Source organism: Oryctolagus cuniculus, chromosome 9, assembly GCF_051225735.1.
Source record: "Oryctolagus cuniculus isolate XC-2025 breed Fujian yellow rabbit chromosome 9, ASM5122573v1, whole genome shotgun sequence".
Classification (NCBI taxonomy): domain Eukaryota; kingdom Metazoa; phylum Chordata; class Mammalia; order Lagomorpha; family Leporidae; genus Oryctolagus; species Oryctolagus cuniculus.
The window spans coordinates 85,891,009-85,908,074 of NC_142875.1; the positions used below are offsets into that span (position 1 = coordinate 85,891,009).

At 49.5% G+C, this 17,066-nt stretch overlaps 1 protein-coding gene across 2 annotated transcripts in view; it reads left to right on the forward strand.

The window, feature by feature from the left end:
* Window positions 1-9,477: 9,477 nt before the first annotated feature.
* Window positions 9,478-17,066, forward strand: part of FLT1 (fms related receptor tyrosine kinase 1) — a 198,505-nt gene continuing 190,916 nt past the window's right edge. Inside the window, exons 1-2 of one of the 2 annotated variants that reach the window (XM_089304276.1) lie at window positions 9,478-9,776; window positions 10,115-10,484. In XM_089304276.1, the coding sequence (XP_089160402.1) occupies window positions 10,421-10,484 (64 nt within the window). In that variant the 5' untranslated portion in view covers window positions 9,478-9,776; window positions 10,115-10,420. Of the gene's footprint in view, window positions 9,777-9,859; window positions 9,992-10,114; window positions 10,485-17,066 lie in introns of those variants that run through there. The other variant, XM_089304275.1, reaches the window with a different exon arrangement.

Here is a 17,066-nt window from a genome sequence, read left to right on the forward strand (position 1 = left end):
GCAAGACCCAAACACTTGGGCCAACTTCTGTTGCTTTCTGAGTTGCATTAGCAGGGAGCTGGATCAGAAGTGGAGCAGCTGGGATTTGAACTGGCAGCCATATGGGATGCTAGTGCTACAGACAGCAGTTTAACCCACTTTGCCACAGCACCAGTCCCTGTGGTTAGTATCTTAATGTTTGTGCTGAGGGATCAGACCAAAAACCTGAAAGGTTTTTTTATGGGCCTAGAGGATTCTCTGAAGCTGATGTTATTCCTGGTGGCCTATTGCAAGCTTTCCAACTTCCAGATGTGATCAGTCCTCTCAAAAATCATTTCACACCACTAACAATGAAAACTACAAGCAGTGACAAAGATACAGCCACATGCTTAAGTGACTGTTCTCCGGCAAGGCCCAGTGATAGAGCTACGGAACAAAAGCCAATCTCCAGTACCGCGCTACTCATTTACTTATGGGGTCTTCGCTGGACACATCCCTTACTATCTGGACTCTTCATGGATAAAGGATGAGCCTTTGGGGATTTTCTAAGCTGAAATCATGTTGTCCGTGGTTGTTAATTATAATTGCAGTTCTTCTTAGACCCTGAAATCACAGGATTTCTACCTTTATTTTCTTCCGCTTACTGATTCCATGTAGGATAACATTTGAAATACAGAGAGCAAAACAGGCAAAGTCAAAAAATAAGCTGCAGCTGTCCTGGCGATGGAGGAGGCCTTGGTGGCCAGAAGAGGACCAGGTGGGCCGGCAGCCTGGTAGCTTCCTCTCTCCTCTGAGCTGTTCCACTGGAGCCCTTTCCTTATAGATGCTTCCCACTTTGGAGCTCAACCTGAGCTTGTGGAATGATTGAATAGAAACAGGTTGGGTTTGAGACAGAAACAGGAAGGGATTTTACACACGGGTTTGCAGGGGACATGCCACATTTGCTGTTGTGTTGTGTGAGTCTTTAGTGGGCTCCTGATACAGACTCCAACCAGACTCAAAGGTGCTGGTGGAAGTTAAAAGAAACATTTGCCGGCCGGCGCCGTGGCTCACTAGGCTAATCCTCCGCCTAGCGGCGCCGGCACACCGGGTTCTAGTCCCGGTCGGGGTGCCGGATTCTGTCCCGGTTGCCCCTCTTCCAGGCCAGCTCTCTGCTGTGGCCAGGGAGTGCAGTGGAGGATGGCCCAAGTGCTTGGGCCCTGCACCCCATGGGAGACCAGGATGAGTACCTGGCTCCTGCCATCGGATCAGCGCGTTGCGCCGGCTGCAGCACGCTGGCTGAGGCAGCCATTGGAGGGTGAACCAACAGCAAAGGAAGACCTTTCTCTCTGTCTCTCTCACTGTCCACTCTGCCTGTCCAAAAAAAAAAAAAGAAAAAAAGAAAAGAAACATTTGCCCATGCAGATGCAATGCTACAGGGTAGCCTTGAATGCCATAAACTTGTACCCTGGGCTGCAGTGATCAGTGGGCTATCCAAGCAGCTATCTCAGGGTGAGGGCAAGGTCTCCACCAAGATGAGAGTCTGCTTCCTTCCTCAGGAGATCAAGGTTTTGGTTTAATTTAAGGAGCTGGGGGCTTTTCTTAGGTTTTATGCTGGACTTAAGCAGCAGAGGACTGTGAAGAAAAGGGTGCTTATCTGGATTCTTTCATTAATCCTTCATTAATCCTGGCAACAACCCTATTATCCCATCATCATCCCTGCTTTAGAGAGAAAGGAGCACAGAGGGGTGGGGCGGCTCAAGGTCATGTTAGCTGTAAGAGCCAACTACCTGGCAGGCTGGCCCCAGAGCCTGTGCATGTAACCAATTAACTAGGAGAAGCTCTTTGCCCTCTGCTTTGTTCTATGTTGCTTTCTGCAGCAGAAGGTCGTGATCTTGACCTGAATGAAGTCAAAGGAAGATCTGGACCTGCAAGCAAGTCCTTCTTTCCTTTCACGGATGATGAAGTCCTCTGGGCGGAGCCATGGATGTTCAGGACCAGCTTATTGGCAGGGCTAAGGGGGCTGGGGTAGAGGGGGGTCTAAGCCAGAAGCCCCAGAAGGTCCAGGGTCAGGTCTGCACTCTGATTTAGGTGTGACTTTGGGCCAAGCATATGACCTCACCACTTGTTTTCTCAAAGCAGAATCAGGTGGTTGGACTAGGCCGGCTATAAGGCCACTTGCATGCTAAGATTTCATGATTCCACATTTTATCTCCACTAGTTTTCTAGAAACTTTCCTTTGCTAATTGTTGGCCCTTTTCTCCTTCCTAAATCCTAGGGGGAAAAATGGCTTGTTATCTTGCAACATTGTCTTCTGTTCCTAAAACTGCCTAGGATGATTGCTACTAACACTGCTTTGTGTGTTTAACAAACAAGCAAGTATTTCTCCTTTTTTTTTTTTTTTCAGATTTCTTTATTTAATTGAAAGTTAGAATTAGAGAGAGATCCTTCATCTGCTGGTTCACTCTTCAAACAGGCCAGAGCTGGGCCAGGCTGCAACCAGGACCCTGGAACTCCATCCAGCTCTCCATGCAGGTGGTAGGAGCCCAAGCACTGGGCTGTCTTCTGCTGCTTTCCCAGGCTTATTAACAGGGAGCTGGATGGGCATCAGGTTCTAGTCCCGGTTGCTCCTCTTCCAGTCCAGCTCTCTGCTGTGGCCCGGGAAGGCAGTGAAGGATGGCCCAAGTGCTTGGGCCCTGCACCTGCACAGAAGACCAGGAGGAAGCACCTGGCTCCTGGCTTTGGATCAGCGCAGTGCTGGCCGTAGCACACCGGCCATAGCGGCCATTTGGGGGGTGAACCAACAAAGGAAGACCTTTCTCTCTATCTCTCTCTCTCACTATCTCTATCTGTCAAATAAAAAAACAAAAACAAAAACAAAAAACAGGGAGCTGGACCGGCGGCTGGGAATCACCCCTGAGCTCATATGAGATGTTGGCAGCACAGGCAGTGGCTCAACCCACTGCACCAGGTTGCTGGCTTCCTAAACTAAAAGTCTTTTTTAACAGTGTCATTGATGATGAGGCTTGAGTTTCTATTCTTTCCTCCTAAGTCTCATTCTCTCTCCTTAATGAATTCCACCCATAGTTATCAGGTAAATATAATGGAGAAGAAACAGGATTTTAAAAGCTTCTGTATTTCTCTTCTCTCCATCACATAGATATGATTTTCCTTTAGGTAACTTTCCTGACTTTGCTGCCACTTTTGTATTCTTGGTCTTGCTTCTCTATTCCTGTGCAACTTCTTTATGCAACAGTACTTTCCATATCAAGTGGATTTTACCACTGTCACTTGTCTCTGCTTGTGGCTGCTTCATACCTCCTCATCCATGTCATCAAACCAACCTGGATTTGCTGGAGACTCAAGGGAAGGTCCTGTGACTTCATGACTATTTGCGAAACCAAAGCTCCAATCCCTAGTCAGTGTGCGTCATCTCTATTTTTCTGCTTATCCCTGTGCTTGGAGCCTAAAATTTAGTTCGGGCTTATAGTCTACCTCAGTGCAGGACTAAAAGATAAAAATGTGTTCATTGAAGAAAAAAATTAATCATATGCATAAGAAGAAAGAGATACACAAGAAGTCATCAAAATTTTATGGAAAATGTGTATCATGGAAAAAAATGCATACATGGATTTCAAATTTTTTTCACCAAAATAAATTTACCTCTTAATTCTATTTCCCACAAATTTTCTAAAGTATACTTGTATAAATTATAAGTTAATATATAATTTATTATGTAAATTATAAATTATATAAATTATATACCCACAGCCTGCTTCAACTTTTTTAAAAAAAGATTTTATTAGCCGGCGCCGTGGCTCAATAGGCTAATCCTCCACCTTGTTCTTTCTAAACAATGGCATTTTAAAAATATGAAATGTTAGGCTGGCGCCGTGGCTTAGTAGGCTAATCCTCCGCCTAGCCGGCACACCGGGTTCTAGTCCCAGTCGGGGCGCCGGATTCTGTCCCGCTTGCCCCTCTTCCAGGCCAGCTCTCTGCTGTGGCCAGGGAGTGCAGTGGAGGATGGCCCAAGTGCTTGGGCCCTGCACCCCATGGGAGACCAGAAGAAGCACCTGGCTCCTAGCTTCGGATCAGCGCGATGCACTGGCCGCAGCAGCCATTGGAGGGTGAACCAACGGCAAAGGAAGACCTTTCTCTCTGTCTCTCTCACTGTCCACTCTGCCTGTAAAAAAAAAAAAAAAAGTTTTTTTTAAAATTTATTTATTTTAAAGGTAGAGTTACAGAAAGAGAGAGAGAGAGAGAGAGAGAGAGAGATCTTCCATCCACTGGTTTACTCCCCAAATGGCCACAACATTTGGGCTGGGCCAGGCTAAAGCCAGGGGCCATAAGCTTCTTCTAGGGCTTCAAAGTGAGTCACAGGGTTCTAGAGACTTGGGCCATCTTCCACTGCTTTCCCAGGAGTATTGGCAGGGAATTGGAGCAGCCAGGACTTGAACTGGCAAGCGTTTGGGATGCCGGCATTGCAAGCGGTGGCCTTACCCACTGTGCCACAATACCAGCCCCAAGCTTCAACATTACCAGCAAGTGGCCTGTCTTGTTTCATCTCTAATTCTCTTGAATAATTCTAGGGGAAATATTTTATCACTTCATCTGTACTTACTATGTGGTGAAAGGGAATTTTACTTAGGTAATAAGTTAGTATTTGTGCTTTATATGTTGGCAAGAAAATGGCGCTAATATTTGACACCGTGCTTCACCCATTGATGTATTTCATGTATAAAAACAGAATTTGTTGAACCTGGAGATTAACTTTTTTTCCTTTTATTGGGTAAATAAGAGTTATGCCAAAAATACAGAAATAATGATTCCCATAGTTTGTATAAATGCTGAGGCAACTCTTATCATAGGAATGATAGAAATGTTGTGATTTCACAGTTGAAACATTAGTGAAATGCAGCTTATGATGTTGTGCCTTTCAGGTAACACTTGGAAGACACAGTCTCAGGTTACCTAGAGCTTGATTTTCTGGGCAATTATGTTTTTCAGCAGAAAAACCCCTACTGCCACTTATTATAGTTGATTCTTTCTCCCCAATAGCAGTCTTTCTTAAGATGCTGGTTTGGCCAGTTTGGCCCCTGACAAAGGTGAGAGACGGAGAGCTCTCATTGGTTAGTTCACTCTCCCAATGCTCACCATGGCCCAGGCTGGGCTAGGCCAAAGCTGTAGGAGCCAGAAACTCAATTCAGGTCTCCCATGTGGGTGGCAGAAACTCAATTACTTGAGCCAAAAGCTGCTGCTCCCCAGGGTGCATATCAGCATGGAACTGGACTCAATCAGTAGAATCAGGACTTAAACCTCGACCCCACAATATGGGATGCAGGCACTAGGCCTTACGCCTGCCCAGATACTTCTGTTTTTCAACCAGACTAGCACAGTATGTATCGTGCCTGGAGTAGGTGCTCAGAAATATTCACCGAACGTAAGCATATGTTTCCCGGATCCTAAGTTGTTTTCTTCTGCTTGCTCAGCCATGTCCCTGTTAAACTAAGCTGTGGAAGTTTCACGTGAAGCAAGAATATCAGTGAGTGTGCGTGTGTGTGCGTGCGCGCTCGCACACCTGACAAACATCCCAGTGTCAAATTGAAATAGGTGAGGGGCTAATTTACAAAGTAGAAACTAGACCATCTAGCACTGGGCAATGTTTTGCAACTATCAGATGTGACGTTTGTGAAGGCTGGACGGAGACACGACGCAAAAGGGCCCTCTGTCTTTCTAGAATGGAACACAGCAACGTGACTACAGTGGCTCTGTTCAGATGATGGAATTGTGAGTCATTTCCAGCTCACTCCTATCTTTTCATCTGTCTAAGATATTTTGTAACTAAAAGACTATGAAAAAAGAATAAGAAATAAAGTCAATAGCTGCCAGTTAAGCGGCACGATAAAATCAACATATGGAAGACAGTTAATTATAATGATTGAATGCCCATTATACAGATTTCACTTCTCTGTCTTTTGCCTTTTTTTCTGCTCCATCTTTCTCTAATGATCTCAGTTTGGACTTCCTTTTTCTTTTTTTCCTAGAATGCCTGGAATAAAACACTATACGTCTAATTTCCTCTTGCTAGGGTCATCAATTATTCCTAAATAATCATAATGAAAGTGCCACAGCTTCTTTTGGTGAACACACATGGTGAGATCATGTCTCTCCTCTCCCTCTTCTTTCAGCTCTGTCCTTGTCAATGATTTTAATGATGGCCTAGAAGGCACACTTATTCAATTTGTGGATAATTTGAAACAGGAAGTGTAGAAAAACCACTGAATGGCAGAATCAGAAACCGAAAAGATTTCAACAGCCTGGAAAGACGGACTACATCAAATAAGAAGCACAATGAGAACGTAGAGGAGGCTCTGCAACACGAGTCTTCAAAAACTCTGGTGTGCCAGGAAGGCCACACAACAGCTCTCATTCAGAAAGTCTCAGGGGTTTTAACCAAGAGTAAGAGTCCAAGGTGTAAAGGTGCCGACAGAAAAGATTCCTTTGATCTGAGATGCAGGGACAGAGTATCATGTCCCTATCACACCCCCTGGGGACCAGAGTGCAAGGCATGCAGAGCTGGAGTACGGGACCTCACAGAGCAGGCAGGACCTTGAATCAACCAACAGGAGATCATATAAGCAGCAGCAGCAGCAACAACCCGTGCAAAGGAGAAGGCCGGCAGGTGCAAGCAAGCCTGTGCATCGGGGGCTGGAGGAACAAGGGCATCCATAGCCTCTGGCTCAGCTCTCTGAGGGCCTCCCCTGGGCCTCCTTCCCCTTGCGGCTCTTCTCGCCTGCTCTGCTTTCCCACATGCCTGGAAGAAACCCTCTGGATACGAGGAGGGAAACAAACAACAGACAAACAACAAGTCATGCTGCGTGTTCATTCCTGAGTATCTCACCTCCAAGGACACTGATAAACTGGAAGGGCAGCTGAAAGCAATTTATAGAGCACGTCATTTGAGGAAGGGGTCAACATTAGGTGGATTTTGAGCCTGGAGAAAAGGTGCCTAGGGCATAGGAGATGTTTGTGAGCGCAGTCAAGTTTCACATCAAAACATTGGGCCTTCAAAGAGGATGCAATAAAAGTAATCCATGACTTGGCTCAGTCAATGGACTGAACGGCTCTTGAAATGATTTTCATCGCTTTAAGGTCATTGCTGAAGCTTTTTTACAATGGGGGCACTTGTAGGCTCAGTGGTAGGTTGCCATAAGCAAGGCTTTTGAGCCGATGGACTGATCAGCACCTTATCAATTAAATTTTCCCATGCCTGCCTGCCTGGAGAACTCGACAGAACGTCCCACAAGAGATTCTGTACTGAGTGCCTCTTAAACAAAGGAGCTTGAATTGTCTGGAATGTGAAGGTTTCATTCACATAATGTGGATGAGTTTTATAGGGTTGTGAGGTTCTGGTGACCATCGCCGCATGTCTGTACCATACAGTGTGTAGTCCTGGGAGACATCTGTTCTTTTGCACCAAGTCACCTAACCCATGTGGGGATGGAGCTCCTGACAGCGCCCCCAGTGAATAGCAGGGAAACAGGCCGTGGGTCCTCTCCTGTCTGTCTCTCACACTAAGGCTCCAACAGGTCTCCTGGTCTGGACTATGACAGCTGTTGCCATGTGCAACAGTGTGCTCCCCAATAGGGGCGAGAAAGACACCTCCAGAGAGTGTTTGTCCCTGATAACACTCTACAGTGTCTGGTTTTGCTAACCAAACAAGAGATGAAATGTTCTTTTGTACGTGAGCAGGAAGCAAGCAGATAGTGGACTTCAATAGCTTTTTATACCAACCAGGCGTGTTGAATTTGATCTTTCTCATCAGTAGGATCTACACACCTCTTTCATTAGCGATTCAGTTCGAAGAGTGCCGAAGCCTATTCTCACTCAAAGGCATTATCTCTTCCAGCTAAAACAGATTGCCTACTGCACCTTTATTCCCCAGTCAAGCTAAAATGAAATCACAATTGTGACAAATTATAGCATCTTTAGGTTCTTTGTAGGAAACTACCACAACTAACAAAAGGAAGTAGTAGTAAAGAAATGGCTGACTAATGCAAAAACCTGCAGCTTCTCAAAAGAATAAAGTTTCTAAAGGACACTAATCACAGCACGATATTCACATTAATCTAAGTTCGATCCAACCATGACTCAACCCTAAATAATTAGGCAATGCTTTAGTATTTTTAATGAGCGTATCCGATGGTAAAGATTGCTCCAGCTGTCCCTCCAATACCTGTTCTTGCTTTACAGACTTGATGCAGCCTAAACTCTGGTGGCAGATTTGGCAAGTGCTATCTCTGTGTGTTTAAAAAAAATTTAAAAAGAGCACGTGAAAAGAAATGGATTCAGTGAAAGTAAACCTTTGGCTGTTGCATGCTGAGCCTCTTTCCCCTAGAGCAGCCCAAGGTCTCTCCTGAAAAGCTCACTCCCCTCCAGCATTGTCCTGGGGGCCCCAAGCCATGGCCCCCTGCCCACACTCCCAGCCCCTTAGAAGGCAGAGATGGGGTCTTTCCATCCTAGGGCTGTGCCCTGGCACAAAGCCTGGCCCCCGTGGGTGCAGCAGGAGGAGGGCAGGACTGCCAGCTTCTCTTAGGGAGAGGGTGAGGGAATGAGATGAGGCAGAGGGTCAACGTGGCTCTGCATGTGCCCCAGCCTGTCTCCGGGCTGGGGGATGGGCTGGGGAAAACCCTGTTCTCAACCCCCCACCCCCACTCCTTTCAGTGGTTTGGAGGAATCACCTGGGCTGGAGGCAGAAAAAAAAAGGAGGGGGGGGGGGCCGCGAGCCAGAGGGATAAGGAGCATTAGAAAGGGCTGGGAAGCAGCACGTGAACCATGACACCTCCGGGGAACCATGGGGGATGGAAGGATGGCAGCGCAGGTGCAGGTGCCCTAGCTTCCAGGGCCGGACCCGGGTCTCCTGCGGGGAGCCGTCGGGCGGCAGCTCTCCTTGCCGTGTGGCCCAAGATGTGGCAATTTCGCGTTGCCCAAGCTCCCTGAGGCGGGGAGGTCGTCCATTCCTTCAGGAAGACTCACCAGTCCCGTTCAGGAGCCACGCAGTGTCTTTATCGTGGCCATCTGCTTTTTCAAACCTGTGGGACTTAGGTGAGACCGCAACGCTCGGTGGGGCCCAGGATGACCCCAGCCTTGGGGGTGCTGGAGACCCAGCTGAGGCAGAGCGTGGAATGAGTGTCCTGACAAATGATCTAGTACCTCACGTCGCCTGGTTTAGTTCTAAGAGTAGCAGAGTCACTCGTCCTGCGTAGCCAGCTGCCACCAGTCCGATAGCATTTCCCAGTCTTTGGGAAGCGAAGTACTGGGCCCTCAGGAGTTGTAGGGGAGTTTTTCAGCCTCCGCGCCTTTTAATTTTTTTTTTTTTAATTAAAGGTATCCTGATGCTATTCCTTGTTTTGCTTCTGGGAAGCAGGGGATTGAGGAAATGACTTGGGCGGGTGCTTCGGTACCGCCGAAAAAGTCTCAGACGCGCTCCCTTGGGACCCGAGCCGGTTCGCAGTCTTTCCCCAGGTGCCAGGCGGGCGTCCGGTCCTCTCGGGCGCTCCTGGTCAGTGACTCGTACTGAGGGTCTCTGGCACCTTCTGAGACTTCTCGGGACAGTCTGGCGGGGTCAGGGGCGGCGGGGGCAGCGCGAGAGGAGCAGGCAGAGCGAGTGAGCCGGACTGCGCCTCGCTCCTCGGTGCCAAGGACACGGTCTCGGAGGCGCGGCCAGCTTCCCTTGGATCGGACTTCCCGGCCCGAGAGCCGGGCGGCTGAGCTCCAGCCCTGTCCCCTCCCCAGTGTCTGGCGGCCCCCAGAGCTGAGTAAGCCGGGCGGAGGGAGCCTGCGAGGATTTCCTGAGCGCGAGGAGCGGGAGGGGGCAGGGGCAGGAGGGCACGGAGCGAGGACCCTGAACCTGCCGGGGCCGAGCTCCCGGGCCCGCGAGGCCAGCGCCTCCCCTCGCGCGCCCGGCGCCCGGTCCCCCGGCCCCCGCCCCTCTCCTGGGCCGCAGGGAAGCGAGCCTGGGAGGAAGAAGAGGGTAGGTGGGGAGGCGGATGAGGGGTGGGAGACCCCTTGACGTCACTAGAAGGAGGTGCCGGGGTAGGAAGTGGGCTGGGGAAAGGTTATAAATCGCCCCCGCCCTCCTCTCCTCTCAATCTAGGTCCGCGGGAGGCTCGGAGCGCGCCAGGCGGACACTCTTCTCAGTTCCTCCTCAGCAGCGGCGGCAGCTCGGAGCGGCTCCGGGGCTCGGGGACAGCGGCCAGCGGAGTGCCGGGCGGCGAGGAGTGGCCGAGGAAGTGGTTGTCTCCTGGCTGGAGCCGCGGAGAGGAGCGCTCCGGGCGCAGGACAGGAGCGCGCGCGGCGGGCTGAGGCGGCGGCGGAGCGCGGGAGGACGAGTGCTGGCGACCGGGTGGTCGGCCGCGAGGAGCGCAGGCACCGGGGGCGAGCAGGCCGCTTCGCGCTCACCATGGTCAGCTGCTGGAACACCGGGGTCCTGCTGTGCGCGCTGCTCGGCTGTCTGCTTCTCACAGGTGAGGCGCGGCAGGGGGCCGGGGCCGGAGCGGCGCTGGGCTGGGACGGCCATGGAGCAGAGACCAAGCCCCCTTCGCCCCCCGAGTCGGGGCCAGGTGCATACGTGGGGAAGGCAGGCGAGGCTGCAGCCGCGAGAAGCGAGCCCGGCGGGAACCGGAGACAGTTGCGGCGGGTACGCCCAGGACCGCGTTGCCTTTTTTTCCAAGTGGGCTCCTAAGAGAGTGGCTGACCGGAGCCCGCGGGCATCACCGCCCAGACCCGCCGCCTGCAGCGCGCCCGAGTTTGGCACTGGGGCTGCCCCTTTAAAGCAGGATTCTCTGCCCTGCTCCGGGGCAGGACCTAGCCCATCCAGGATGTGGGCACGGGGAGCACCGCACACTCGGGCTGACCTGGCAACGAGAACCTGTCCTTGGCTGCCTGGCGCGGGTCTGCGGGGCCCTCCGGGACCAACAGCAGCGGCTACGGAACGCCTGCAAGGCTGCCCGGGAGTGGGCAGCGATCAGGGCGTTGGCAATATTGGGCACTGGCCAGGACCTCGCACAGCGAGAGGGAAGCAGGAGAGCCAGACAGGAGCGTGCTGGTGCCTGCGTAGAGCGGGCGCATCCAGGGACCGGGCCAGCGCTGGTGTCTCTGGACCGGCAAACTGTCCCAACAAGCCGGACCGTCCCCGGGAGCTCTGGGAGCTCCCGCAGCGCCCAGCCCGGAGCCGACCAGGGGTCCTGAGCGCGCTGCGCGCAGCCACCAAGCTGGGGCCCCTGCGCGGAGCAGGCAGGGTGTGCCGTCCAGCGCAGGTCGCCGGCGGGGAGCGACCCTGACCCCCGAAGGCGGGCGAGGGCCCAAACAGCGTCAGGGTTTGACGTTGTAAGTCCGGTCTTTACATTTTGAGTGGAAATCGGTGATGTCCTGTCGGCGCCGCCACCGAAGTCAGTCGGGCTTTTGGGACAGGGGCGGCGGAAAGGTCAGGCAGGGGCGCGGAGGTTTTAGCGGCAGTTGGCGTGGAGACAGCTGCCGCGAGGGGTCACAGCCCAGGGGACACGGGGGATCGCACTCCAGGTCTCCGCTCGGTGAAGCAGGGAGCCCAGCCCGGTGCGTTCGGCACTCTGAGCGCCTAAGGAGCAGACCGCCCGGCGCGTTCCTTTTCAGGATCGTGGAGAAAAGGTAAAAGAGGCAGTGACATAAAATAGAAAAACGTAAAATAAATCATTGCAGCCCTTCGCAGGAAGAAGGCAAGAAGGCTGAGCGTAATAAAAACCAAAAAGACACCAGGCTTGTTAAACCCGCAAGGCAGGAGCAAACAGTCTTTCTCAATGCGAAGACTGCTGTGATCGCGGGTTTCTAAGTGACAGGTCCCTGGCAAGTCGGTGACGCTGCTCAGGCGGGAGGCAGAGAGAAGCGGTAGTGGCTGAGCCCTCAGCGGAGGTTGGGACAGATCCCAAAATTAGCACATTAAATCAGAGCTTGTGTTTTCATTTCGTAGAGGTGTATCTTGTTTTTTGAAAAGTCGCTTATGCTAAAATTCAATTGCTTAGGGAATTTACCTGGTTCATTCCTCGACTATGTAAAGGTAAATCTAGGTAAATTACTGTGAAGCCAACGCTGTAGTGGGAAAAGTACACATTTTATTGGATTCTCACATACCACAGGATCTTCAAAAAGTTTATGGAAAATGTGTTCTATGAGAAAATGGCAGGGATTTCCATTTCTTTGTGCACCAAAAATAAATTGCTCTTTTAATTCCTTTTTCCACGACCTTTTGGGAGTACCGCGGATGTATATATCCTTGCTTCAAAAACGTGGCTGATTTTTCGTGAAGTTAGCTTCATGATTGAGAACATCTTGGAGGAGTGGAAGCTTTACGGGAATGTGAAGTGGGTCCTCTTAGACTATAACTTTCTTAAATAGAACAGAAATCTTGGTACTTGTTTGGGGCTTTTAAGAAGATTTTAGACATTGTAGGAAGAATGGGGCACAAACATCGGCCAGGTGAGAACCACTTTCTTTACCTGGGGGCGTGAAGAAAGTTCTGTTTGTGATTGCACAGTGTGTGCCTTCTGGGCTGGTTAACAAACACCCTGCAGCAAAGCCGGCAGCTCCCAGCTTTCCCACCACCTCAGGCGTTCAAAGCACGGATCAGGTCCAGAAAGAGGCCTCTCTCCCGGTCCGTGGTTGTATCCGGAGTCCACTTTCCCCCACCAGGGCCCAAGTCCAAGCTCCTTCAGGTGCTACCCCTTTGCGTAGCTATCAGTTCCTAGTGTCCTGTGAGACTGTGTGCACTGTGTGTAAAACAGCCAAGAGTTTCAGGAACGAGAAAGGATAATGCGTATTTACCTCCTGCCAAGTGGTAGAGAGATGCCCACCATTCCAATAGTTTGAGTCCTCTGCATTGCGATCTGGAGGGTCGCGGTCCTTTTTCTCTGGCTCTCACATTCTTTTTCCAGGCCCCATGCCCGTGATTAAGGCCTCAGATCTTTCTTCCTTTCCTTCTTTCTTTTTTTTTTTTTTCCTTGAGTTCCTAAGCAGCGGACATTTACAATTTACTGGAACTAATTGGAAGCACTTAAATTGTACATTTTGTGATGGAAATCCACATTAGTAATACTGAGTTAGATCAAAATACCTACTTCCCAATTGAATGAAATAACTCATAATAAAAGCAGATTTTATACATAAGTTGTTCTCTCTGAGGCTTATGCAACCACACTCTCCCCACCCCAACTGCTTATTAAAAATGTTAATTATTTAGTACCCTTTGTTTGCCCACATAGCTTTCCACCTGATGGCTCCTGTGGCAGGAGCACCTACTCTACTTCTTCACATGTTTTTATTTTATTCTGTCAGTACTTTGTTACTTTTATTTATTTATTTTTTGCCTGTTGAAAATTCTTTAATAGACTATCTGATTTCTTTTCCAAGGATCACCAAGTGGGTTTTTTGTTTTCTTATACAAAATCGCAGAAGGCAGAGTAGATGGTTGATTTCTCAGGTCCCTTTCCAACTCTAAAATTCCATGAATGATTCCAGGAAGTGGACTGCACAGAGTGTCTGTCTTTCCTTTTCCTCCACTCCCACCCCACCCCCCTTTATATTTGTTTGTAGAGCGAGTGATGGACCGCTTGATGCTGGGGTTTAAGGTGAACAGGGCTTATATGGCTGTCAGGGATCACACTGTACGTTCTTAATGTAGAAATTAGAATGTACCTGGCCAACAATTAACTCGGTCATCCCTGGGCTCTATTTTGCCAAAGATGGGCTAGTAGACAGTGTTCCAGTGAGGAGTAATCATTATCTTGGGCTTTCTTCACCAGCAGAATGTGTACCGCTATGAAGCCGGCTCTCCTTCAGAATTTTAATTGCATTATCTCCTCCTTAAAGATTCCAGTCATTTCAAGTCCCCATGCATTTCTTGATTTTTTTTTAAATAAACTTTTATTTGCTCAAAAAAGAACCTTTATTCTAAAAGAGTTCCACAGGGATACTAAAACCCCTTATTTAAAGTTGTGTGTATTTTCTGTGACTTTTAAGACATACATCAAATGCTTACTTTGTTCTTTCTAAAAACATCAGCGGCACACTGTTGCTGGGGACATTTCTGAATCGACCTTGAATGTCTAAGTTGAACATGATATGTGGCAAAGAATAATTTTAAACCTATCCCCAAAAGGTAACATCTTTAAGGAAGATTATGCAACATACATGGTCTCCAAAAAGTTCATGGAAGGTGTGTAGAATGAAAAAAGAACCGTATATGTATTTTTTTTTGCACCAAAATAAACTTATCTTTTAATGCCACTTTTCCACAAATGTCTTGAAGTACCCTCATACTGCCATCTGTGCAGCAGTATAGCTGGTGTTTACTCTGGCTTGGGCAGCTTGCAAGGCCAAGAACAAATAACAAAGTAGATCACTTCTTCAGTGCTTTAGACCAAGATGTGCATGTGGGTGACTAAAGGGATGGAGCGAAAGGGAGAGAAGCTCCCTTGACACTTGGGTGTTAGATGCACGACCTGCTGGGTGGAGAGCGAGGCATGCTAGGTTTTTCTTTCAGCTGCTGCTAGGTTTTTCTTTCAGCTGCGTGGTCAGGGGGTGTGTTGGTGAGCCAGTAAATATCACCATTTTTCAGTATATTTGTCATTGCCGAGAGGCAGTGAAGGGGATTTAAAATCATAGCAAGCATTTTTTTAAGTCAAAATATATTACTAAGGGTGATTAAAGGCATAAAACTATTGGCTGGTTGCACGTGGCTTAAATAGTTTAACAGAACAGCCCATTTCACAGGGGCCCTCACCTACCGCACAGGCTCATGCCGATTGACCAGGCCTCTCACCAGGGGCTTTCTAGGATGGCTGCTGATACCTGGGACCCTTGCTTGCCTTGGAAACTGCATGCTGCAGATGAATTTGCTGGATTTTGAACCAGATTGAGGGGGAAGGAAATGGGAGGAATGGGGTATCTGAGGGAAGGCTTGAAAGGAAAGTCTCTGGCTTAGCCGTCGGGGCTGAGGGGGGTTTCATTAAGGAAGCAGTTCCATTGAGGCTGCTGAAGATAGCGGACTAGGTTTCCTGCATTGCTGCTGGGGCGGATGTGGGGAGATGTCAAGAATTCCTGGGGATTTCCCATCAGTCTTGGTCAGCCTGGTGGCCTGACCGCCACTTCTGGTGGCTGCTTGCCTTGCCTTTGAGCTCCTTGAGGCTCCATGCTGTCCCACAGGCAACCGCATCATGAGAGCTTAGATGGCGTCTCTCCCATCTAATCTACTCAGCCCAGAGATGAGAAAAGCAGCCCAGGGAAGTGTAGTGGATTTTTTCAAGGTCCAGTGCCAGACCCAGGAGAAAACTTGATGCTCCTAGGATACAGAAAAACATGTCTTCCTCATCTGTGTGTTCCATCCACCCCAAACAGAGGAGTGTTTCAAATATTTGTAGAATAACATTGTTGCCATGCTAATATTTCTTTCTAAACAATGGCATTTTAAAAATATGAAATGTTAGGCTGGCGCCGTGGCTCACTAGGCTAATCCTCCGCCTAGTGGCGCCAGCACACCGGGTTCTAGTCCCGGTCGGGGCGCCGGATTCTGTCCCGGTTGCCCCTCTTCCAGGCCAGCTCTCTGCTGTGGCCAGGGAGTGCAGTGGAGGATGGCCCAAGTGCTTGGGCCCTGCACCCCATGGGAGACCAGGATAAGTACCTGGCTCCTGGCTTCGGATCAGCACGATGCGCCGGCCGCAACGCACCGGCCGCGGCGGCCATTGGAGGGTGAACCAACAGCAAAGGAAGACCTTTCTCTCTGTCTCTCTGTCTCTGTCCACTCTGCCTGTAAAAAAAAAAAAAATATGAAATGTCTTCTATTTTCTTAAAGCCCATAAGGGGCTTAAGAGAAGGATATCAGAATGCTGGCTGCATTCTCTCTGAGAGATCTGGGGAGATTTCTTCTCCTTGCCCAGCTCCTGGGGTCTTCTTCTCCATGGCTGGTGCCAACACAGCCGCGGATTGTGTGCTAACTTCATCTTCACCAACTCCCTCCAGCACTTGTTCCAGCCACACAGCTCTGCCTTAGACACATGAGAGTCTCACCTCTGTCCTGAGGGGCCTTCATTTTTGTCACTATTCCTTAGGCTTCGCTGCCTGCAAGATCTGTTCCTGCCCTCTGTGTTCCCTCCTCCTTGGGCTGCACAATCCCCACCTCCAGCAGCTCCTCCTTACAGCCTCACACAGAACTAGTGGTTTCTTTTGCCTTCTTATGTGAGGGACTTCAAAAGTTTGTAGCTGGGGGTGGGAGTGGGGGAGCAGTGTTGTGGGGTAGTGGGTTAAGCCACCACCAGCATTCTATAATGGGTGCCAGTTCATGTCCCAGCTGCTCCATTTCTGATCCAGCTTCCTGCTAATGCACCTGGGAAAGTAGCAGAAGATGGCCCAGGTACTTGGCCCCCTACACCCACGTGGGAGACCCAGAAGAAGCTTCTGGCTCCTAGCTTCAGCCTGGCCCAGCCCTGGCAGTTGCTGCCATTTGGGGAGTGAACCAGCAGATGGAAGAGGCGCTCTCTCTCTCTCTCTCTCTCTCCCTCTCTCCCTCTCTCCCTCTCTCCCTCTCTCCCTCTCTCCCTCTCTCCCTCTCTCTTTGTCTCTTCCATTCTCTGTAACTTTGACTTTCAAATAAATAACAAATCCTTACAAAAAATGCATGGCAAAAATGCAATTAAGAGATAAGTTTATTTGGTGTAAAGCATTTTTGAAATCCATTCATGGTGGTTCCATAATGCACAATTTCATTGAGTTTTTCAAGATTCCTCATGAGCATTAACTATTTTTGCACCAAAATAAGCTTCCCTTTCTGTTCTGTTTTCCAGGAGCTGTTTGAAGTACCCTGCTCCAGTACTTCTCACAGTGCCTGTTAATATTTGATGTGTCTGTGTCCTCCCTCGTTGGGTGAGACCACATCATAGCTGTCTCCTAAAGTGTTAAATCTTTTCTACTTAATGTGTTGCCTGGCATGAAGACTTTTTGTAATTGTTGGAATGAATGAATGAATGTGCAGTCACACTACCATTTCAAAGAAATCTTTCAAGGCCTGATATTAATTTATTCCA